Source organism: Oryza glaberrima, chromosome 4 (assembly GCF_000147395.1).
Source record: "Oryza glaberrima chromosome 4, OglaRS2, whole genome shotgun sequence".
In the NCBI taxonomy this organism is placed as follows: domain Eukaryota; kingdom Viridiplantae; phylum Streptophyta; class Magnoliopsida; order Poales; family Poaceae; genus Oryza; species Oryza glaberrima.
Window position 1 is genome coordinate 21,589,383 of NC_068329.1, and position 23,714 is coordinate 21,613,096.

Consider the following 23,714-nt stretch of genomic DNA (forward strand, 5'->3'; position numbering starts at 1 on the left):
ATGGTGAAAAAATTAAGAAGTTAGGAGAAAGTTGGTAGTTCATGTGTGTAGGAAAGTTTTTATGTGATGTGATGTGATGGAAAGTTGGGAATTTGGGGGAACTAAACACGGCCTCACTTACATCAACGTAAAGGGCCCGTTTCGTGAAAAGAAAATTTTTAGATGTTACATCGGACGTTTGACTGGATGTCGGAAGGGGTTTTCGGACACGAATGAAAAAACTAATTTCATAACTCGTATGGTAATCGCGAGACGAATATTTTGAGCCTAATTAATCCGTCATTACCACATGTGGGTTACTGTAACATTTTATGACTAATCATGGACTAATTAGGCTTAAAAGATTCGTCAAGCGATTTCCCCTCTAACTATACAATTAGTTTTTAAATTTATCTATATTTAATTCTCTGTATATGTGTCAAAAGATTGGATGTGATGCTTTTGGAAAAAAGCTTTTGGGAAATGGGAACTAAAGGCCAAAATATATACTCCTGCTCCATCTCACAAAATTAAATTTTGACTTAAATTTTTCATGTACTTAGGACATGTTTAGTTCCCAAACGAAATTTTTCAAGCTGTCACATCGGATATTTGAACACATACATAGAGTATTAAATGTAGAAAAAAATAATTACACAGTTTGTCAGGAAATTACGAGACAAATCTTTTAAGCCTAGTTGCGCCATGATTTAACAATATGGTGCTACAGTAAACATTTGCTAATGATGGATTAATTAGGATTCATAAATTCGTCTCGCAGTTTTCTGGTGGAATCTGTAATTTATTTTGTTATTAAACTACGTTTAATAGTCTGTATATCCGATGTCACATGCATGGACAAAAATTTTTGCCAACTTAAAAACCCCTTATATTTGTAGCCAAAAAAATCATAACCATATAAAAGTAAATTCAAATATCAAACCAATGATATTTATTTTCATTGCATAAAATTTATTTTATAATAAAATAATTATTGGTTAAATATTTAAAAAGTTGAATACTCCCTCCTTCCCTAAATGTTTGACGCCGTTGACTTTTTTAAACATGTTTGACCGTTCGTCTTATTCAAAAACTTTTGTGAAATATGTAAAACTATATCTATACATAAAAGTATATTTAACAATAAATCAAATGATAGGAAAAGAATTAATAATTACTTAAAATTTTTAAATAAGACGAATGGTCAAATATTTTTTAAAAAGTCAACGGCATTAAATATTTTGGGATGAAGGAAGTATTAAAATATGTGCGCGTCTTATTCAATAGGAAGAAGGAAGTATTCCGTTCGGTCTCGAATAACCGACACTGTTAACTATAACCATTTCATTTTATATACAAGTTACTTTTGAATGATTATATAATAATCGACGAAAATTGTATGCATATATTATCGACAGTGGCAGATCGGGTTGGTTGGCTACTAATGACTTCGTGCCTGTTTAGATGTCACCCTAAAATTTTGTACCATATCACATCGAACGTTTAAACACCTACTTGAAGTATTAAATATAAGTTAAAAAATAAGAATTGCACAGATTGCGACTACTTTGCGAGACAAATCTTTTAAGCCTAATTGATTCATGATTTGACAATATGATGCTACAGTAAACATGTGTTAATGACAGATTAATTAGGCTTAATAAATTCGTCTCGCGGTTTACCGACGGATACTGTAATTAGTTTTTTTATTAGTGTTCGAACACCCTATGCGACACCTTATATAATACTCGATGTGACACGTTAAAACTTTACACCCCTGAATCTAAACACCTCATTCATGCTTGCCAAGAGTTGCAAATATGGAAATAAGTACACCATACACCCCAATTTGGTCATAATTTGGTCATAGATTTTGTTATCTGTTAAGTAATATGTTTCTTTTCATTACATGCATATAGGTTTCTTAGAAACAATATTGAGTTGATAAAAACTAAGTTGCTTTAGTCATTTGATATTTTTACTGTAGCCCCACCTCAATTTATATTCGAGATTCGCCACTTATTATCGACGCTACACACTTCAAAATATAAACATATTTTTACAAAACTGTTTAACAAATAAGCGGTTAAAGTTTATAATAAACTTATTAGTAGAGTACTCATAAAAGATCTTATTTCTACCTATGCAATTACGAGGTTGAGACGGATGTAGTATTTAAGAACGGAATGAATACGACGGCAAGAGCTCAGAAATTATGTTTGCTTTTCATTTTGGAGCTGTTTTCTTGTTTCTTCTTTTGTTCTTTACGAGGCTTTGTAAGCCGATGCACATCTTCTGCAGCATAGGGTCTACTACTACATCAGCAGTACCGCAGACAATCCTCACTACTTGTAAGTTCATATAAAGTTTTTTCCATACTCCTTAATACAAGTACGTTTTGCGGGGTTTAAAATTTTTTTGAGCACTAGACGTGACAAGATGTCCATTTTTAAATAAATCGAGTGTAAATTAACTATTCTTTCTAATTGGACTATTTGTGAGTGCATTCCCCACTCTTTTTCTTTCTTTCTATTTCATGGCTTATACGTGACGGCATGTTTTTAGTATGAGTCTGAATAGATATATAGACAACCTGACCAAATTACACTATGGAAATAGTCAAGTAAGCATAACTTCTCTCTTAATTAATTGTTTCCTGTAGGTGAAGTCAATGAATTTCAACGTGCCACCAAGTCCCCTAATTTCTCCTTTGAACCCTCCCTCTCTTTTACTTTGTACATGATTTTTTTTTTGGATCATCTACCGTCCTGGCTTTCCACTACCCAGCAATCCAGCATCCTTTCAAACAAATGCATTTTCATTTTGTTCAATTTGATATATCTATCCCTAATGCTATTACACAAACCTACTTTATTCAAAAGTCAATTCGTCATGTTAGATCGAAATAAAAAAGAAAAGGTCTCCCTTGACATGAAGTACAAGTCCGTCCATTCTCTCCTTCCGTTAAAAAGCAAGAAAAGTAGTAGTACTCCGTATAAGAGTAGGTACAATAGCAGGCTATAAGTCAGATACAAATATATTTTAATGAGATAAATAAGAAGAGAGAAGGACAGCGGGCTATAGCCAGCTGTAGCACGGACTCCAAGACACCGTGTGTGCATGACAGGTGGGACCAAGTATTAATATTGTAGTATGTAACTACTGTATGAATGAGCTATTAAATTGGCTATAGATGAATTGGAGCTAGTATTGAACTTGCTCTAATAGAGTGAGAAAGGTCGTATAGCTAGCTATAAATACGGCCATGGTTGATGGTCACTGGCGGAAGCTAGCTGAAGATAAAGGTTGCGGCCATCTGCTCGCCACCACACCATACCACAGCGAAGCAAAGCGATCGACCTCATGAGTTGCCAGGTCCCCACGGTGCCCGCCTCGCCGGTCGTTAAGTTCCCACTCCTCCCGCGCGGCCTCCTCTCCTACCTCCCCGCCAACCTCTCCTCCATCCTCCCAGTCGCGCGCGGCGCCGCCTCCACCTGCGAGGCTTCTTCGACGACGACGACAACCATGCCGCCTGCGCCGCCAGCGTCTCCTCCTCCTCCTCCCAAGAAGATGTCACCGCCGGGAGCGGGAGCGGGAGCGGGGAGCAAGAAGAAGCAGCAGCAGCAGGCCGACGCCGCGGAGCTGGCGCGCGTGTTCGAGCTGTTCGACAGGAACGGCGACGGGCGGATCACGCGGGAGGAGCTGGAGGACTCGCTGGGGAAGCTCGGGATCCCCGTGCCGGCCGACGAGCTGGCGGCCGTGATCGCGCGCATCGACGCCAACGGCGACGGGTGCGTGGACGTCGAGGAGTTCGGGGAGCTCTACCGCTCCATCATGGCCGGCGGGGACGACAGCAAGGACGGCCGCGCCAAGGAGGAAGAGGAGGAGGAGGACGGCGACATGAGGGAGGCGTTCCGGGTGTTCGACGCCAACGGCGACGGGTACATCACGGTGGACGAGCTCGGCGCCGTGCTGGCGTCGCTGGGGCTGAAGCAGGGCCGCACGGCGGAGGAGTGCCGTCGCATGATCGGCCAGGTCGACCGCGACGGCGACGGCCGCGTCGACTTCCACGAGTTCCTCCAGATGATGCGCGGCGGTGGGTTCGCCGCCCTCGGCTGATCCGTCCATCTCTTCACTTCTGCTTCATACTGGTAGATCAGGTGTAGATACTGGCTTTCTTCAAGGAAATCACGTAACCCCACGTATGCTCCAAAAATTTCTTGGTTTGTTCGTTAAGATTGATGGGATTGCTAATTAACTAAGTGTACAAGAATTTCTTGGTAAGAAATTCTGTTTTTCCCTGAATTTTCAGGGTTTTTCTCGTGTAAAACTGTAAAGGTGAACATTTTGGCACCTGCTCTGCCTCTCCATGCATGGCCGCATGGGTACCCCTGCTTGCTAGTCCACGAAAGGTCCGGATTCTGCACTTCTGGCTCTATTCATCTCAAAATCATTTTCTACTGTTCTCTGTCGATTCTAGTGCATCCTTATTTGTGTACCTTTTGTCAAATTTTTGGTGTCGATTTGCATGTTTGGAGTGCTTAGAATCGGGACCAATGAACAGTAGTTTGTTCCTAAACGACAAAGGAGTGCTGGTATAGTAATCGTCCCTTCAAAACATAAACTGCAGCTGAGAGATGAATCTAAAGCGTTGGCTCACCCAATCTTTCTCCTCATCATAAGTTTAGGATCTGGTTGAAGAGCTTCTGCTGGCAGCTGTAAAATTTCCGGGTTTCTTAAACACTCCATATTTCCAAGAAAACAAACTAGAAGGAAGAAGTTGAGAAAACCAACTTTTACATGTTATATTCTCGCCAATTGATTACTCAATAGATGCTTGTCAGAATTTTCCAACTTTCAAGCAGGATTTGATATCAATGGTTACAAGTCTCATTGGTTGCCCTAATAAACTAAAGCCAAAGTTAAAATTTAAATTTTTAAACCTAAATTTTAAAGTCGCTACGAAATAAGAATATATATATAGAGTTTTACCTATAAATTATTTTTTATTCCCTAATAAGCCATTAGACAATATGAGACAACCGATAAGACCAATTTCTATTTTTAGATGTAAACTGACCCATTTTGATTTTATCGAAACCCAAGCAAAAACCGATAAAACATATAACTTAACATCAACTTAAACAAAATCAACTAAAATCGATTGGCTTTTACAAATCGGAATCTGACGGTTTAAAAAACATAAGGTTTTCGCAAAAACCGATCATAATTACGAAGCTGCCTTGAGGCAGAACTCGTTTGGATTAACAACAGAACTGTTTTCGATGCGTCTTTGGAGCGTCAGAGGCTTGGGCCGACAATCGAGCGCGCGCGTACTGTATGTAACAACTAAGGGCATCCACAATGTGCATATAAAGTGGGTAGTAAGAAATAAAATACTACTACTATCAGGTTGTATACATTATAAAAGTAGTAAGTAACAAATACTAGGTAATATGCTTACTACCTAGCCATAAGCAATAAACAAATGATTTCTCTCATTCCTCTCTCATGGCTAATGGTTGTGGGGCCCAGCGTACTACCCACTTTTGTTATTGCACCATTGTGGCTACAACAACAACTAATACCCACTGACACAGGGCCCACCCTTATTCTCAAAGTAGGTAGTAAACATTGGTGATGCCCTAAGAGCAGTACAATAGCAGGCTATAAGCCAGCTGCAAATATATTTTAAGGAGATAAATAACGAGAGAGAAAAGCAGTGGGCTACAGATTTATAGCCAGCTGTAGTACGAACTTAAAGACGCAGGGTGTGTATGATAAGTAAGACCAGGTATTAATAGTGTAGTATATAATTATTATATGAATAAGCCATTAAATTGACTATAAATAAATTAGAGTTAGTAGTTGGCTATACTATTGATCTTGCTCTGACAACAGCACACCGACTGGAGAGGCAGCCGTCCGGCTACCACACAACGCCAGACGCCAGTACGACACCCCCCTCTCGTACGTGGCCTCAGCTCGCGGTGGACGGCCACGTACTGGCCATACGATCATACGGGCACGGGGCACCGCCGCACCGCCCGTGCGTGTGCGTGCGCGGCTGGCCGACACACCCGTATATTTCTCTCTCGACCTGCAGGAGGCACGGAGCCGGACGGGGAGGGGACCGCGCGATGCCCGCGGCCGCGGCGCCGGCCATGCGCATGTGGTCGATCGATCGCGCGTTTAATTTACGGGGCTTATTACGCGCGGTCCACGCGCCACGGGGGTACACGTCGGGACGTCCCCGGCCGTAGGGGAGCGCCGCGCGCCAAGCGATCGAGCCGCGCATCCGTAGCCCGTGCGCGAGGACGAGACTACGAGAGAGAGTGGCTTTTACAACCGTTGGATGGTGCGCCACATTACTGATCGATGGCGTACTACGTATTGGCATATCGCGGCCGATGGTTAATTACCTTGTGTTGTCAGCGGTGACTTTGAACTAGAAACGGGCCAGCTGAGCTGACTTTAATAATCTTTCCACACCACTCCGGCGGCCACTACCTAGCTCGGTTTACTTTCTGATTGGGTCGTCGCTAATGTTGGACTTTTTCTGTGTGTGAATGTGAGACTGCGGGGTAAAATGGGAGAAGACCGTTATGGCTGATCCTAAGAGCAGATATAATAGCAGACTATAAGCCAGCTATAAATATATTTCGAGAAGATAAGAAAGAAGAGAGAAGAGCAGCAGGCTACAGATTTATAGCTAGCTGTAGCTCGGACTACAAGATGCATGTATATATGATAGGTGGAAACAATTAGTAATTGTGTTTATATGTGTATAGGTAATTGATGTATAAATTAGCTATTAAATTGACTATAAATGATTTGGAGTTAATAGTTGGCTATAATGACCTAATCCAGCTGAGGCATTTACAAGGTTGTATGACCTTGTCCGGGTCTCAGCCTCTTCGTTTACTACATGTTCAAGGTCAAGACTTATTAATTGGCCGCTTTTCCCTTTTGTCTCGGGTAGGAATTTTTCCTCGTCTAATTGTCAACACGAAACTGCTGCTGCAGATACCCACGCGGCGACGAACGACAGGTTTTTTCCGTTTTTCACTTGGTCGTTACGTGCGACCGAGGGTATCTACTATCTTATCTACTATCTTAGCCATTCCAACGCCGTCTTTCCTCGGTCCTCTCTCTACTTGGCAAATGGCAAACACAGGTGGGGACATCGTATGGTGACAATGAGTCAATGACATATCAAGTTTTTTTTTTTTGAAAAATGACATATCAAGTTGAATCCACTTGAGATAGTCCACTTGACAACTCACACGGCGAGAGAGTCCATTGCTCGATCAAATCAGGGCCCAACTCCTGCGGCCCAGTTAATCGGCCTACTTAGTCTCGCGCACAGCCGGTTTTTGTACGGCCCAGTGGGTAGAGCAGCCCATGTAAAAGCGAGAGAACGCGAGACGCCCTGCGACTGCAGTGCAGGCTGCTCCCACGCCGCGGCTCCGCCGCACTTGCTCGGCCGTCCACGGCGGCACGGCGGCACGGCGTGCCTGAGGCCACCGCACCACCCCCGACGAGGGAGGCCGGTGGGTCTCCTCGCCCCCCCCCGTCGGCTGCGCGCCTTCTCCGACTCTCGCTGCGCCGCGCGGGTGGCGTGGGCCATGGGCAGCCGGGTGCTCTTGCTCCGGAGGATGGAGAAGGGGTGGCGGCCGATGTCCCGGGCGCTTTATCCCTCCCCCGGTTCTACCAGCGTGGCGCCTCCCCATGAGCTGCGCGCGCCTCGGCGGTGCTCACCATCGTAAGAGACGAAAACAAACACCCATCGATCCCCTTCCTCTGTCTCTGATTCACATTCAGCGGTCTCGATGGGAATGTATTAAGTGCGTATCAGGGGTAGGAGGATTTGGATACCTGAGTTTTGCGCTTCCAATCATTGCTGCTGTAGGTCGGCCTGCAGGTATTTGATGAAACTTTAGTGGCTCGCTGAAACTGTCTAGTGTTTGATGAAATGCCGCAACGGGAACATTTGCACAATTCACTGTTCTCATGATTATGCTTTTTACACTTGGGGGGTTTACGTATTGTGGTTCAGTTTGAGTCTATATGCTCTTTTGTTTTTCAAAGTTCTGATTCTGTTGTAGTTATACTTCCCACAAGGTTTTTCACCGAGATGTTGGGTTCTTCAGTGGGTGGCAAAGTTATAACCTTCAAATATATTGCTGTATCCATACAAGCCGACCAGTCAATAGTCAAAATCATACCATAGCAGAACCTCAGCAGAAACAAGAAGATGTTGCGCTGGTTGATGAATCTGGTAGGCCCAAAGCAAAGAGGAAAAAGTTAAAAGGAAGGAGGGCAGTGACAAGATTTTTGAAATCCCTGAGATGGAAGAAGAAAAGGGAGTTTCAAAGGATGACTGCGGAGGAGAAGATTTTGTACAAACTGAAGCTAGTAAGTTCTGTTGCCATTGCCTTTATATGTTTTGTAGCTCATATATTTGATTTGAGTTCTTGTTCATGCAAAAAGAGTTACTTCTACTCAAATTTAACTCGACCTTGAGTATTTTTTTAATACTGCTTTCCATGTCATGCCATGTTGGGAATTAGAAGGATACCCAAACTTCAGAAGAAAGCATAACAAGTACTGTAGGTCTTGCTGGGTTTTCCAGCTTACGGTCACAGACCATAGAAAACAAAACAAGAACATTGTCATACACAGGCAAAACCCACCCAGAAAGCTAGCATATCAGAGAAGCAAAGCCACACACCGCTAATCATCATTCATTATGTTCATGAGTATAGTCTCATGATGAAAATTTTCAATGCAGAAGAGTCTAATTAGATTTTGATTGTCTTTTCTATACTCAATGCATTGCAACAATATCTATGTGCCAGTGTTCACATTACAATGAAAGTATATTTGCTTGTTTTTGTTATGGTTCTGTTGTGGAATCTTCACTCCTCTAACATATTGGTCTTTCATTGTTTCCTTTTGCAATGGCCCTTAAAAGGCTCGAAACAAGGAAGAACGACTTGTTGCAGCTTTGACGAAGATTGAACCGGATGACCCATCAGAACCTACCCATGATCCTGAGGTGCTTACACCTGAAGAGCACTTCTATTTCCTCAAGATGGGTCAAAAAAGTAAAAATTATGTGCCTGTAGGAAGACGTGGAATATATCAGGGAGTGATCCTGAACATGCATTTGCACTGGAAAAAGCACCAAACGCTACAGGTAATTGTGAAGACATTCACACCAGATGAGGTTAAGGAAATTGCCTCAGAGTTAGCCAGACTAAGTGGTGGAATTGTGCTGGATATTCAAGAAGGGAATACGATTATTATGTACAGAGGAAAAAACTATGCACAGCCACCACCTGAAATAATGTCTCCAAAAGTTACACTTCCTAGAAAAAAGGTATGCTTTCTTTCTACTTTTATGGTGCAATAATTAATATATTGAAATCTTTAGCATATGATATGAACTATGAAGCAAGGTTGGAAAAATGGCTAAAAACAAATTAGTAAACAGATGTTCCAAGAACTACTAGCCACAGTAAAATCCTTCTTAATTAGTGGAAGGTGCTTCAGTAAGTTTTCCATATAGTGTTCCTCATTTGGGATCTAGAACTTAGGATTGAAAGACACATGCAACAACTTTATTCAGGTGGAGTGTAGGGCAGATAATCTATGCAAAACGAGAAGAAACAGTTGTCATGTGTCTTCTCATCATTTATAATTTTAAAATTTCCAATCAGGCACTGGATAAATCAAAATACAGAGAACGCCTCCGAGCTCTTAGGCGGTACATTCCCAGGCTTGAGCAGGAGCTTGTAGATCTTCATGCACAGATGAAGTTAGCTAGAGATTATAAAGGACAGAATGCAGCGGAAGATATTACTTGTATTTCAGATAGTGTAAACAGTACATCTGCGAAAGAATATTCTTCTTGCTCAGTTCGCAAGAGAAGTGTATCTGATCTCCTGTCAGAAAGTATAGAAGGGTCTGGAAGGCTAGAGGATGAAAATTATGAGGTTAGTGCTGATTCGGCTTCAGAGTCTATCACATACTCTGAATCCAAGGATCTCTCTGACATTTTTGAGACGGACTCAGAGGAGGAGCAGGTACAGGAAAGCAAGGAGCAACCGTTGTATCTAGATAAGCTGGATAAGTATCCCTCAGAAAATAATGACAATGAACCAGATGATTTCGAAGAGCATCTACGAAAGATTGCTTCCCTTTCTGATAGGACCGATTCATCTGCTAAAGAACTCAAAGTATCCGAGCTTGATGAGATTGATAAAATCTTCTTGAGAGCTAGTTCATTGCTGAAGAAAAGGTGACAGTTGGGAATTTGTACACAGTGTTCACGACATCTAATGTGCACTGCCAAAAAGCATTTATATGCAGCACAAGCATCTTGAAAGAAGATCTGAGATATATCGGTAACAAAATGGAAAGTCATGTATTAATTCACAGATGCTGCTGAGAGCGGAGAGGATTTGGTATTTCATAATCTTGCTGGGATTTAGTGAGCTATTTAACCTGAAGTACTGCAACCGGTTTGGGAGGTTCTGGCGTTTGCTCTCATATTCCCTGAAACACCATTCCGTTTCTCAGTTGTTTAGGGTAGCCATGTTATGATTTATAAGAAAGTGTGGTGGTTTTCAGTAAATGGTATACGGCGAGGTAATCTGCATTGTGGGCCAGTGATGATCCTTTGTTTTTTCACTTCATCAAGTTCAACCGTGCATGTCCGTTTTGTTGATCTAGTCTAGCCTCATGTTTACCAGAGGTTTCAGTTCATAGTCATAGATCGCAGATATGCTCGCTGTAACCTGTTCCTGGATAAAATAATTGCACCGAGCCAAGGAATGTTCAGGTCTGTTGTGTTGATCTTCTAACTCTATTTTGAGCCTCATATTTACCAAAGGTTTCAGTTCATAGTCATAGATCACAGATATGTTCGCTGTAACCTGTTCCCGGAGCCAAGGAATGTAAGGATGAAATTTTCAGGTCTCCTGAACGAATATTGTGTTCTACTATTCATATTCAATTAGGGGTCATGTTCCAATTTTAAGTCGGTACTGCTCAGTGTTTTCATCTATCTTAGGACGCCCAGGTAGTTATTAAGTATTATGAATGATATTCTCCACATCACTGATAAGCATCTGACAGAAAAATTCTATGAACAGCACACATGCAACAATAATCTACGAACAGAACACACGCTGCAAGCAAACTTTCGTCATGTCATAGTACATCATAGTTCATGCCCAACACCATGCTGATAAGTATTGGGCCCAAATTGTCTTACAATTACATACGCCCACAGTAAGATGTACTTAGCACACTTAGTACAACCGAGATGGCAGTGTTCTTTGCATACATACAAAATTACATCACTTGCATAGCATTACTGTTACATAACAACATCTCATCCAAGATCAGGAACGATGAAGAAGTCCTCGTCGTCATCGGGTATCTCCACCCGTGGCTTCTTGCTTTGGCGTGCACCGCTCGCCTTGTAGAGCCCCATGTTGCTCGCTGGCTGCGGCGAGGCGAAGAGCTCAGGCACCTCCGCCGCCGTGCTGCCTCCCTTGGCCGGCGACTGGACATGGAACAGGTCGATGTCATCGAGCCACTCCAGATCCTTGAACCCAATAGGAGAGCCCTTCTGCAACAGCAAGCACACACACGGTCAAGTAAGGCAATTCTTGATTTCTAAGCTAATCTTGTTATCAAGAATGGTTTTGTTAGTTAGGTCCTTGCCTTGTCGCTGGACTCGTAGTCGGAGAGCTGCAGGAGATCCTCGACGGCCCAGCCCGACGGCGGCAAGAACGGCGACGACGGCACCTCCTGCGCCGCCGCGGACACGGCCGGCTTGGGAGCAGCAGCAGCAGCGATGCCGCTTGCCGGCGGCTTGGAGTTCCCCTTGGGCGCTGGCGGCGGGAGGTGGTCGGCGTTGGCGCTACAGAGGGAGCTGAACCCGACGCGGATGCCGGTGGCGAGGTAGCGCTGGTGGTTGCCGGAGAGCGTCCCCGGGACGTGGATGGGCTCGTCGCAGTCCCGGCAGAAGAGCGCCCTGTCCTCCACGCAGAAGATGAACGCCGCCTTCTCCTGCAGCAACAACGATGACAACACGTACGACCAGTGCCTCAGAGACACGTCTCCACTCTCCCAGCCACATGCTGCTGCAGCTTCTCTACTCTGCTATTGCTACTACACGCGCGCGTAGGAGGAGTACGTTACCTGGCAGACGTCGCAGCGCGGGAGGGCGGCGGGGAGCGCGGCGTCGAGCGGGAGGCGCTGGTGCTTGCTGGCGAGCTTGTTGGCGGCGTGGATCTCGACGTCGCAGCGCGCGCACAGCGCCGCCTCGTCCGCGCAGCACACCACCGTGGCCGCCGCGGCCTCGCACGCGTCGCACTGGATCCTCATGCCGATGTACTCCCCTCAAAACCGCACACAAAGCTCAATTTACCCTCGAGACGAATAAACTAACTAGTAGATAGATAGAGCTCAGCGGCGGATGAGTGAAACGGGACGAGCGGCGGCGTGACTGGCGCGTATAAAAGGCGCAACGTGCGTCACGCCCGACCGGACACCGGATGGCTAGGCTGCACGGGCGCACGGTTGGGGGGGTGTGGGGCCGCGCGGCGGTTTGTGTGGTGGAGACGAGACGGAGGCCTTCCGGTTTTTCTTGGCGGCTACAGCGATCGGGCCGTGGTAGCACCGGGGGAGTATCTGTATCTCCTACGGATTCTCTGGCGATGGCAGCGCGAGGCGAGCGGAAATTGATTTGGTCTTTCGAGCGAGCGAGTGGTGGACGGGAGCTCGGCGGGGCCCGCGGGAGATGGGAAAATCTCCGGGGTATTGGACGACGAGGAAACTCTGGACACTTGCAACCTGCAAGTAGCGTGAGAACGAGAACGCGCACTGCATGTGATACGAGGCGATTTTTCGCTTCACTTTGGACGGGGTTGTACGTATTGGCTGTGCAGTCGCCCGTGCGGAGGAAAGTCGTGTGCGTAGTGCGTACAGTTGCAAGACTATAAACAGTAACACAGCCGCTTTTGTAAAGAGGGTGCGTTGAAAACTCATTCTGCAGTGAAAACGGTTTGGATAGTTTGCAATCGATCTCGATGATGGGAAATAGACAATGTTAGATTGGAATCTGAAACAGGTTCAAAAGATTTTCTTTGAAAATGAAAAGTAGCGAAAATGAAAACGGCCTCAAATAGTGTGAGATGGGAGTTGTCCCAATGTCTACCTTAGAGTCCGCCCATTTCCTAAGCTTGTACCGCCAGTATCTCAACCCTCTTGCTGTCTAGCCCATATGAAGAATTTGATATGTTCTTTGGGATAAAATTACTATTAGCATCTTTACGATACGTGGTAAACCAGTTTAAGGGTCCGTTTGGCACAGCTAGCTCTAACTTTAAACTTCTAGAGCTTGAGTCGTGCCAAACGATACGTATTCTCTATTTTCTGGAGTAGAATTAGCAAAGTTGCTACCCAAAATTGTACTACGGGGGTAGAGTTGGGCTTTTGGCAAAGGGGCCTCGTAGACGATATCTTCAGGGAAAACAGCGACGATAGGCACCGACGTTGCTGTCCGTCGAGGTCTCGGAGGATCAAGATAGGGCTTTCACCCGACAGCCCCACTAGAGAGAGAGGGATGGCTCGACAGTGCCCCCAATAGGGAAAACGAAGCCCAAAACGTCGTCGTTGTTTGCACAACAAGGCCGAGCTAGGTTTTACACCTGCTACTCACCCCCTGTCGATCCACAGCTAACGCTCCATGCTCTACCACCAGACAACCTCCGTCAACACATGGATACCATTGTACCAGCCCTCCCCCGGCGACCAGCCTCCGCGTGCCTTCACGTGAAACGTGGCACGCATGATGTCCCTAACCTTCTTGCCGCCACAGCATCGACCTCCCACACCATCAACAGGGGTAGCCTCCCTGCCGTTCTCCCACATTCCCGCCGCCGCCGCTCGCTCATCACGTCGGCCTCCCACATTCTCGCCGTCGTCGGGCGTGTCTCCTCTCGCGTTGCGCGGGCCTACCCCCGTTGGCCAAATGCCTCCGTGCGGCGCCAGCCCTCAGCTGGGAGTAGCCACTCCATCAGCAGAGAAGATGCTCTGCTCCCAGTTGGCGCCCTTCTTCCTCCCATCCCCGCCGCCGCATCCACCTTCCTCCCGCCTCCGGCATCACATGGGCGTGCCCGCTGCCGCGCCCTTCCTACCTCACCTTGCCACCTACACGCACCCCGTTACCTGATCACCGCCACCAACTCGGGAGCCGGCCTCCCGCACTGACGAGGCCGGATTCGGACGAGAGGGGGCTGAATCTAGCAAGGGATGCCAGATCTGGTGGCGTCGCGCCGTCGTTGCCCCGGTCAACACCATCTCGCTATCGACGTGGCCACTCTACTCTCCCCCGCCCGCAGTCAGCTCCAGCCCAGTGCCACTATGGCGTCGCCGCCCTGGACCCAGTCGAGATCATGGGCTCCAACCCCCGTGGCCTTAGGAAAAAAAAAAAGGAAGACCCTGCCACCGTTGTCCTTGTGATTCCCGGCAGCCTGCTCGGACAGCGGCGAGGCGGAGGAGGGAAGGAGGTAGGGGTGGTGGCAGCGGCGGTGTATAAGTAGTCAAAATTGTTGGAAATATGGTCATATATCGGCATATTTTAATCCAAAATATTAAGACAATAAACATGACATGAACAATGTGTGGTGATCTAGTGATAAAACTAAACATAACTAGGAGCATGCTTAAGATAAAATAAGCATCAACATCATTGAGACAACACAATAACATTGCGACTGACAGATGTAACAAAATCAAAGGTAGCAGAAGGATGTTATACCCTATAAAAGTCCCTCCGCTGGATTGTAAGGCAGAATTGCCTCCGTTGGTGTTGTTGATCGGTGCGTCTCTTGCTCATGGTGCTCCTCCGTTGACGCCGCCACCAGTAGACATCGCGATGCAGATCGAACAGAACGACAATGAGGAAGAAAGAGGAGCAGTCATGCGGTAGCACTCCCCAAAAACCTGATCACTCGCCTACCTGGTGCAGATCTCAAGCGAAGGTGTGGTTTCAGAGGCCTTGCTCATCCCAATCACTCGTGCGCGAAGGTGTGGTTTCGGAGGCCCTGCTCGTCCCAATCACTCGTGCGCTCAAGTGATCAGAACCGGGGAGAACAGAAACAACACAGGCACACAATGGAAGAGAGATCTGATCGGAGGTCTCTACCAGCGATGGGAAGAATGCGTGAGAGATCTTGCCCGTTACGAATTCTTAACCGTTGCAAAAGGATCTCGAGTGGGAAGAATGCGTGAGAGATCTTGCCCGTTACGAATTCTTAACCGTTGTAAAAGGATCTCGAGTGGGAAGAATGCGTGAGAGATCTGATCGGAGGTCTCTACCAGCGATGGGAAGAATGCGTGAGAGATCTTGCCCGTTACGAATTCTTAACCGTTGCAAAAAGATCTCGAGAGAGAGACGCAGAGCGCGCGCGTGTGGCTTTCCGATCTCCACCTCAACCTGTCAACAAGAGCCTCTAGTAACTCCCTATTTAAGTTGAGATACTCCACTTTTAATTCCCAGAGTGGTATTATTATATTTAACATTTTTTAGGCCCTTGAGATTTTAATAGAAAAATTGGGTCTAGCCTATTTATTCTAACAAAAAATTTTGTCGTATGTGTTAATTTTGGTTTAGTTTAAAATTCTAGCTCCACGTCGAATTGCACGGAATATTATCTGGTTAGCAGGTACGAGCACTAATAGATAGCACGACTATTGATCACCTCTCACCTCCACAGAACTTGCGTCAGAAAAGACTACTGATCATTAATGGCGCTGCCTAATTTGCATCTCGTCATATGCCTGTACGAAAGCACCATAGTCCACATACGGGATTAGCGCGCATGTATCTTGTCGTGGAGCGCACTTCTCCGGTGGCGCGCGCGGTGCGCGGGTGATGGAGTACTGGAAGTATCGAACACCGATATTTCACGACGAACTCGCACTGTCGCCCTGAGCTCGCATGCACACGCGTCTCCTTTGCAGCAAAGATCGCACGCCAGCCACACTTCGGCACCGCGATATTTTACGACGCCAAGGAGAGCCAGCCAGAGAGGAGGCCGACCTGAGACGTCGCTGCCACATGTAGATGTACTGCGCTTGTGCAGAGTGGTAGTAGCATACTAGCATTACAACAGAACGTGGACAGGCAAGACGAATGGATGCTGGCAATGCTGCCCCCTCCAGAATGGCAGGTGTACAGCGAAGGAGGGAGGCCAGGTTCATCGCCTCGTGAGTCATAACCCTCCGTTCTCGTGTGTACTGTTCACTCACACTGGGGTTGAATTATCTTAGGTCCTGTCTTGGTTCCGCACAAAAAAAAAAAAAAATTTATACCCTGCCACATTGAATGCTGGAACATTTCTATGACATATTAAATTAGGCTAAAAAATAATTAATTGCTTAAATTGTGACTAATTTGCGAGACGAATTTTTAAGCCTAATTGCTCCATGATTTAACAATGTGGTGCTATAATAAATATTTACTAATGACAAATTAATTAGGTTTAATAAATTTATCTCGCAGTTTTACTGACGGATTCTGTAATAGTTTTTTTATTAGTGCCAAATACCCCATGTGACATCTTATATAATATCTGGTGTAACAAGTTAAAACTTTATGCCGTGAATCTAAACACCCAAAAAAAACACGGGGGTTGGTTTTGTGGGACCGGACCGATATTACGGGGGGAACTTTCTCTGTGGTGGGCAAGTTGGCATGGCCACCAGCCTACCATTCTTGCCGCATTGATGAACAGAAGCTGACGGTTCAGACGCTGTACGTCTCGCATGACTCGCAAACGTCCAGTGCCCCAGTCGGAACAGGCTGTAACGTAATTTGGATTTTGGACCCAACAAGTCGAGAGCCATGGAAAAATGAGAGTACTGTTTCTACTTTCAAACATTTTTTATGTAAGGAAGAATGACAGCTCTGCAACCATTATTCGATTAAGTGGAGTTGAAAAACACAATGATAACACACCAAATTCTGTCGAGATTGTTCTCAAATAATTCACCTTGCCCCACCTTAGAACTTCAAGTTTTGAGCCTCTCAGCTCAAAATCTATATAGATTCATGATGGCCGGCCATCAGGAACCATGATAGAGCCGAAAAATATAACGAAAAAACAATCATAAATGCATAATCAGTGCGTTTCTGCCAGGAGCTTCCATGACTCAAAATTGTGAACAGTCGCTGTTACCCGGGGCCCAGCTGATCAAAATTGTGGCCTCCGTCGCTTGCTTCACGCCCCTACAACAACAGTACAGAGGCCATAAACATAACGCATGGCCCGCCTCCATTAAATTGGGCACAACACAGTGCACCCGTACCAAAATTGCCCCAAACACAAACGTGCTAAGTGCCAGTTGAACACGGAAATGCTGTTCGGCGATCGATCACCCTGGGGATGGGGCAGCGATCCATCCCCTCCCCCCTCCATTGGTTTTCTTTTTTGACACCGCATTATTTTCCTATTTTAGTAAATTTATACACCTAAAGTTTATACACCTCAAGTTTACACATTTAAAGTTTAGAGACCAAAAGTTTATATATCCAATTCAAATTTGAATTTAAATTCAAATATTTTCTATATATAGTATTTTTATACAAAAGTTTATACATCTAAAGTTTATAGATCCAAAGTTTATAAGTCAAAGTTTACATACCCGATTCAAATTTGAATTTGAATTATTATCTGATTCAAATTTGAATTTGAATTCAAATATTTTTTATATATAGTATTTCTATACACCTAAAGTTTATAGATCCAAAGTTTATAAGTCAAAAGTTTACATACCCGATTCAAATTTGAATTTGAATTCAAATTTTTTATAAATAGTATTTCTATACATAAATTTTTCAAACTTTTATTTTTAAAAAAAATTGTGTGGTGTACTGTAGTAGAAAAAGAAAAAGGGAAGGAGAAAGGGAGAGAAGAGGGAGGAGTATAGGGGGAGGGGGACAAACCGATCGCTTGGCGATCGCCCGCCCATTAACCTCCCCCAGTTGAACAGCCTAATTGAACAGCTCACCTACTGGATATATACTGCTGCTCCCATTAAAAAAGTCGAGAACTGCTAGTAGCCCAAGGCAAAGCCCAAACTGCCCACACCTTCTCATGGTAAGCCCAACCAAGATGGGCTCGCCTATTGTGGGCTTAGATTTGGCCCACCTATAAAGCTCATGCCGTTTTTTGCTTCATCTGTGCTACTGCTTAGCTCCAGGATGCAGGAGTTTTTCTTGCTTCTAGCAGAAACTGAGCACTTCTTACAAAAACTACAGCAGGGCTGATGTACTCAATCACATTGAACTTGGTTGCTAGCAGCAACATGCTGCTACTATCATGTTACTGAAGAGACACATAGTTACATATCACATATGGGCACATCAGGTAGTCTAGTACTATCACCTCGCTATGTATGATGATTACACACATATGTCCGGCGCTAACACAGACTCATCAGTAGCACACTCTCACGGTCTCACACCGACCTGCAGGCAGGGTTGCAGCTACTACTATATTACAGGCAAGAGATCCGACGAGAGTGAAACACGGTTTGCTTATTAGTTTTTGCTTTGTTAGGAGATTTGATGAATCGGGTCAGACACTTGGAAGTTGGAACTCTACACCGCCCCCAGACAAAAGTGCTCCCCTCCTCCTCTAGGCCTCTTAGACCCCCGAGCCTCCAGGCCGGTTCCTCCGTTCACCTGCGCCTGGTCGTGTTCGCCGGCGCCCACAGGTCGGCGCCGTTGCTCTGCGTCAGCTGCAGCGTCTGGTCCACTGGAACCAGGCAGAGGCCACGGTTCCTCAGGCTGTAGTGGTCGGGATCCTGGATCACAGCAAGTGACATGCTTGTTACATACAAAGATTACTACAAAGTTTTCCTTTTTCTAGCCAAAATTTAACATTTCGAATTTTCGTTAAACTTTCAGAGTATATATGATGACTTAGGTAGAAGGATGTAGCTGACCTCAGGCGCAGCGCCAGGCACCGGAGGAGCACGCATGTAAGGGGAGCTAAGAACCTGCAAAATGTTTCAGTTGAGTCACAGAAAACGAAAGGTAAGCAGGCTTAAAGATCACAGAAATGAGTGTGCGGTGATCGAGAACAAGTACCTCGAGCTGCTGGTGAAGAAACTTGATGTACCCTGAGGCCTCCTGAAGAACAGAAGCAGTGTCCGTCTGCACAAAGCGAGAGAGTTTGCATAACCAGATGAGCTCAGGCTTCTAAGTTTTATAACATGAGTTTGATTCACAAAGATGAGAGAAGACAGGAAGCAAGTGCAGAAATGTATAGTAAATACCTTCCCAAATGGTGACACTAGCTGCTGCAGTGCAGCCACTCTCTCACCAATCTTATCCTTCTTCTCCTGATCAATTGCAATTTGCAAACAAAGAAACCTCAGTCAGAACAACACACAAGAAAAATGAAAGAACAGGAAAGACGTGTGAAAATTAGACTTGAGCAACATGCCTTCGGGGAGACGGGAGCGCCTCTCGGGCTTGTGTTCCTCGGCTTCTTGGATGTCATGCTCCCAAACTCCTCCGAGCTGCTGGTGACTGCTGCTTTCCCGGTGAAGTAGCTTTCATTGTGGTTCCTTTTGCTGTGATTGGCGACCTCGGTCATCATCATCTTCCTCTTCTGCTGCTCTCAGTCTTTCTTGCCCTTTTTTTCCTGCTGAAAATCAGGAGGAAAGTGACCTTCACCTTGCTTCTACTTTGTTTGCTACTATGAATCCTCCAGTCTCTGGTAAAAAGGCAGACTTTTTACAAGTGCAGTTGTTGGTTCAGAGTCGGTTTCATGGAAATCACTGTCAGGCTATCACTATGTTCAGAGGCTGGTCTTAGACAAGCAAAACTTAGTTTATGAGCTAAGGACTCAACTGCCTCACAGGTAACAATAATAGAAGGATATGTGACAAGACAAAGTCAAAGGTATCATGTGTCTCAGAACCCTTTTTTCTTCCTGCAGAAACTATGTTCTAGAAAATTATCCCAAATAGGGAAAGAATTAAAATTCCTCTTGATTAGGTCCCTAGTATTCTCTGTCTGGTGGCCTAGTATTCCCTGGCTGCCGTTCTTTACTCTCAAGGAGATGTGCTATCCTCCATCAATTTAAATACTGTTCAACTGTTCAGTTGCTAATTGACAAGTTTGTTCGTTTGCAATGCTGCCAGTTGGGACTTATCCGAAGGTTCCTGGCAAGGCAGACCAATTGATTAGAAGCGACCGGAATATGATAGGGAGCATAGGGCAAATGTATGTATATATATATATATATATATATATATATATATATATATTGGTTCCTTAAATATCCAAGGTTACGTGACTTGTATTCCCCAGTTGAGCTAAAATTATTAAATAAACTATTGGGTCAAAGCAATAATATAATGGAACCCTTTATCTATCACCGATTCAACATTAGAAACGTGTTGCTACTGGCTTCCATACACTTGTAGGACATCTCAGGAGCAAATGGTTTCAGACACTTTGTGTCCTGTGGGGCTCTGAACATTGTGCATATCAAGCACAGGGTGTGATAAAGAAAAAGGAACCAGGTAAAATCACTCAACAAGACAACAAGCCACCTTATTAGAAAAGCTAGCCCTATGAAAATATACTGGCTATTCCATGTGCTCTAAAAAGAAGCTAATAGGTTACTGTGGTTTCTAACCATGTCATGTACTCAGTTTATTTCACCTAGTATATATAACTAGCATGATCTATATCTATTGTCTATAGTTCCCAGGACGTTATAACTTATAAGCGCCCCACTGTTTACCGTCGCCGGGAAATCTTTTGTGACTTGTGAGACATATTTACACCCGCAGGATGCTACTACTTGCAAGGAACAGGGTGAGCCGCTAGTTAGCACTTCCAAAGCCATTCCGTTCCAGAAAAAACCAATTTTTAACTATGAATTCAAACATATACTCCCTCCAGTTCTATATTTTTTGTCGTTTTGAACATAATGACATTTACCAAGGAGTAATTAATAGGACGTCTATTTATGGTTCTACCGATATTAAATACATTTGAACTCAACATTTTTTCTCACGTTGAAAACCACAATTACACTAACTACAGGGGTAAACTCCTCTGAAGCGTTCACTAATCTCTCACACATACAAAAAATTTGATCCAACCTATAAAACACTTCAACGATAGGAAATACGGAACCGAAGGAAGCATCAAACAAGTTCATGTTTTCCTGTATGAAGAATAAAAGGAAGGCTAACATGTGTAAAGTAGCAAAGCTTATTGTACAGGAGTTATACAAACGTGACCCGTAATCTATCACACTACACTGCAGCATGATGTGTATGTGTGTGTGTCTCGTGGCTTGTGATGATGAACAACCACATAGGAGTACTCCTTGTCATCACATCTCAGCAGTTGGGGGGTCCCATCCTTTGGTGGAGAAGACAACAAGGTGCCAGCTATCGTTCAGGCTAGCTAGCAAGCGACATTAGTGTGCCTGCTTCCTTCCATTTGTGCACCACTCCGGGGATTCAGACAACAGGTTCATTGACTACGTTGTACTAGAGGAAGAGGTCGTCCAGCTGCACCGCTTACTGGTAGCTAATAGTCATGACAGATTAGCTAATAGCTATAGCTATCACTCCTTTTTGGAAGTATTAACGGAAACCTAATTGTCCTTTTAAGTGATACAAGCCAGCTTAATTACTTGTTTTGTTACTCTAGGTGTTCCATCTGCCTGCATCTGAATCCAGTTTGTTTCTTTCTAATATTTTTTTTCTCACTTTGAGCCTGCATGAACCATGTACTGCAGTACTAGGGGGGTGTTTGTTTGGGAGAGATGGGCTAAACTTTAACCCCTATGACTTATGTTTTCAAGAGAGGGGCTAAAGTTTAGCCCTACTTTAGTTCCTCCAACCAAACACTACCTAGGATATGCATGCACCAGCTTATATTTCTTTAAATTTTTCCTATCTGAAGAAATGGGAGAGGTGTGGAACAAAAGCTCTGGAAAAAAAGGACAAAACGCTCGTCTGTTTTGGTGATGCATGCATGCTGCTGCTGGTGGTGGTGGTGGCGGGGGGCGTGTGATTGAGGAATTTGTCAACTAGCAGCGGCATGCACGCGTCGGCCGGGCGGGTGGTTTTCCAAGCACCGGCAGCCGAGCGATCGACCCGATCACATTCTCATCAGCAACACACACATGCATTTACTCCTTCTCCAGCTCTTCACCTAAACCGCTTCAGACTGAAACCCTGACGGATAGCTGCCACCTGACCCGTAGTATCGATCTTTTATCAGGCTGCAATTTAAGCGTAGTTAAGTTTTAACCATGGCGACGCTAGCATCAGTACCCTCGTCGCGACGCAATCAGCAGCGGCAGCAGCAGCACAGCCACAACGACCACTTGGTAGCTAATTAATCATTTCTGGAGAGCTTAATTAAGCACGTCAGGTCATGTCTAATTAATCTGGTCTCCGACGTTAGCTAGACGATCGATCAAACACAGCCAGGAGCCAGCTATACAGAAAGGACGACGTGCGCCAACCGAGGCTCTCGCTCGCTGACACGTACGTACGGACGAACACCATGCATACTCCATACTCCACCTCCTCCTCCATGGCTTATGCTATGGCCCTCCCTCCCTCCCTCTCTCTCTCTCTCTCTCAAGAAGAAAAGAACAAGCAGTCTATGTAGTGCAAAATAAATTAAGGTCACTGCTCACTACAGTTAGCCTGTGCAGCTAACAACAGGTCAACAGCCTAACATGCATCCGGCTTACTGATAGTGACACAGTATGAACACACAGGTGATAGATGGCACGGATTACATGAGCTTAAAGACATTTGCTGCAGGCACAGCGAGAGGAAGATCGATCAATACCGAAGCTAGGGAGAAGAGTGAAGTGATCTTACCAAGCTGTGAAAAACGACGATCACTCTGAGCAAAAGAGATGCAAGCGTCGATACGATTGAGCTGGAAGAAGATGTAGCAGCTTCGTGTATCTCCGAGGCAGGAGCTCCTCCGATGGCAGAAATCAAGGATGTGTCCTCCTCCTGCGCTGCGGAGTATCGTTGTGTATCTATCCCCCTTGTCACCTGTCTCCTGGAAGAAAGAGAGAGAGAGGAGGCTTATGGAGGGTTTAGTCTTTAAGGATGGATTCAGAGGGGCCGGAGAGACATTTGGGGATCAGGGAGGTGTGGTAGGGCATTTATATACACAGAGAGAGGCTGCTGGCCAGGGGGGCGTTTGCAGCCTCGCAGATAGATTTTCCCCTTTTTCTAAGACAAGGAAAAGAGTACTCTATGCAGAGAGGTGTAGACGTACAGTATACTACTCTACCTGAATTTGTATTTGTACGCGTATGGTGATCGAGGAAACGAGAAGTGGTTTTGGTTTTCTTGTCAAATGGCTAGCCGCACCGCCCCAAGGCTACACGGACCGGACAAACCGAAGGTGATGTGGCATGATACCGTGACGAGGGTCACAGCCACGCATGCACCTACCCGCCGCTCGCCGGACGTGCACTGTACGCACAGCTCATCGCGCTACGGCCACGGCATGCGTGCATGCAAGCAAGCAACGGACGCGCCCACGCAGCAGCAAGCCCCATGTACACGTACGCGTGTGCGCCTAGCGGTTTTTGTTTCAGCTCTCCTTTTCCTCTCGCCCTTTTTTTTGTTTTCTG

The 23,714-nt window shown here is 45.3% G+C and overlaps 4 protein-coding genes across 8 annotated transcripts; 2 read left to right on the forward strand and 2 right to left on the reverse strand.

Moving 5' to 3' along the window:
* The first annotated feature begins 3,267 nt into the window (after positions 1-3,267).
* On the forward strand, positions 3,268-4,463 carry LOC127770890 (probable calcium-binding protein CML22). The gene has a single exon (XM_052296664.1). The coding sequence runs from the start codon at positions 3,343-3,345 to the stop codon at positions 4,096-4,098; it is 756 nt and encodes a 251-aa protein (XP_052152624.1). The 5' UTR covers positions 3,268-3,342; the 3' UTR covers positions 4,099-4,463.
* A 2,929-nt stretch (positions 4,464-7,392) lies between these two features.
* On the forward strand, positions 7,393-10,840 carry LOC127770883 (uncharacterized CRM domain-containing protein At3g25440, chloroplastic). The gene is made up of 4 exons (XM_052296655.1): positions 7,393-7,744; positions 8,088-8,397; positions 8,957-9,364; positions 9,705-10,840. Exons 1-4 carry the CDS (start codon positions 7,608-7,610, stop codon positions 10,287-10,289), a joined length of 1,440 nt encoding a protein of 479 aa, XP_052152615.1. The 5' UTR covers positions 7,393-7,607; the 3' UTR covers positions 10,290-10,840.
* A 320-nt stretch (positions 10,841-11,160) lies between these two features.
* Positions 11,161-12,504, reverse strand: LOC127770889 (B-box zinc finger protein 24-like). The gene is made up of 3 exons (XM_052296662.1): positions 12,199-12,504; positions 11,719-12,066; positions 11,161-11,623 (listed from the first exon to the last, which is right to left on the reverse strand). The coding sequence occupies exons 1-3, from the start codon at positions 12,382-12,384 to the stop codon at positions 11,384-11,386; spliced, it is 774 nt and encodes a 257-aa protein (XP_052152622.1). The 5' UTR covers positions 12,385-12,504; the 3' UTR covers positions 11,161-11,383.
* Positions 12,505-18,362: 5,858 nt separating this feature from the next.
* On the reverse strand, positions 18,363-23,228 carry LOC127770893 (transcription factor bHLH153-like). Of its 5 annotated transcripts, none has more exons than XM_052296671.1 (6): positions 22,942-23,228; positions 19,518-19,718; positions 19,348-19,413; positions 19,160-19,225; positions 19,015-19,068; positions 18,363-18,873 (listed from the first exon to the last, which is right to left on the reverse strand). In XM_052296671.1, the coding sequence occupies exons 2-6, from the start codon at positions 19,674-19,676 to the stop codon at positions 18,748-18,750; spliced, it is 471 nt and encodes a 156-aa protein (XP_052152631.1). In that variant the 5' UTR covers positions 19,677-19,718; positions 22,942-23,228; the 3' UTR covers positions 18,363-18,747. The 5 variants fall into 5 exon arrangements, with proteins under 5 accessions (XP_052152631.1, XP_052152630.1, XP_052152628.1 ...); XM_052296670.1 differs by having other exon boundaries at positions 19,518-19,721; positions 22,942-23,227; XM_052296668.1 differs by having other exon boundaries at positions 19,518-19,790; positions 22,942-23,227.
* Positions 23,229-23,714: the final 486 nt, after the last annotated feature.

Excerpts from the sequence above, each read along its gene's own strand:
- LOC127770890 (XM_052296664.1), top strand. The coding sequence starts at position 3,343 with ATGAGTTGCCAGGTCCCCACGGTGCCCGCCTCGCCGGTCGTTAAGTTC.
- LOC127770883 (XM_052296655.1), top strand. The coding sequence starts at position 7,608 with ATGGGCAGCCGGGTGCTCTTGCTCCGGAGGATGGAGAAGGGGTGGCGG. Across the intron at positions 7,745-8,087 it reads CCTCGGCGGTGCTCACCATC|TTATACTTCCCACAAGGTTT; the intron begins GTAAGAGACGAA and ends ATTCTGTTGTAG. Across the intron at positions 8,398-8,956 it reads TTTTGTACAAACTGAAGCTA|GCTCGAAACAAGGAAGAACG; the intron begins GTAAGTTCTGTT and ends GGCCCTTAAAAG.
- LOC127770889 (XM_052296662.1), bottom strand. The coding sequence starts at position 12,384 with ATGAGGATCCAGTGCGACGCGTGCGAGGCCGCGGCGGCCACGGTGGTG. Across the intron at positions 12,067-12,198 it reads CGCGCTGCGACGTCTGCCAG|GAGAAGGCGGCGTTCATCTT; the intron begins GTAACGTACTCC and ends TTGTTGCTGCAG. Across the intron at positions 11,624-11,718 it reads ACTACGAGTCCAGCGACAAG|AAGGGCTCTCCTATTGGGTT; the intron begins GCAAGGACCTAA and ends TTGCTGTTGCAG.
- LOC127770893 (XM_052296671.1), bottom strand. The coding sequence starts at position 19,676 with ATGATGATGACCGAGGTCGCCAATCACAGCAAAAGGAACCACAATGAA. Across the intron at positions 19,226-19,347 it reads TAGTGTCACCATTTGGGAAG|ACGGACACTGCTTCTGTTCT; the intron begins GTATTTACTATA and ends CGCTTTGTGCAG. Across the intron at positions 18,874-19,014 it reads TGCCTGGCGCTGCGCCTGAG|GATCCCGACCACTACAGCCT; the intron begins GTCAGCTACATC and ends GCTGTGATCCAG.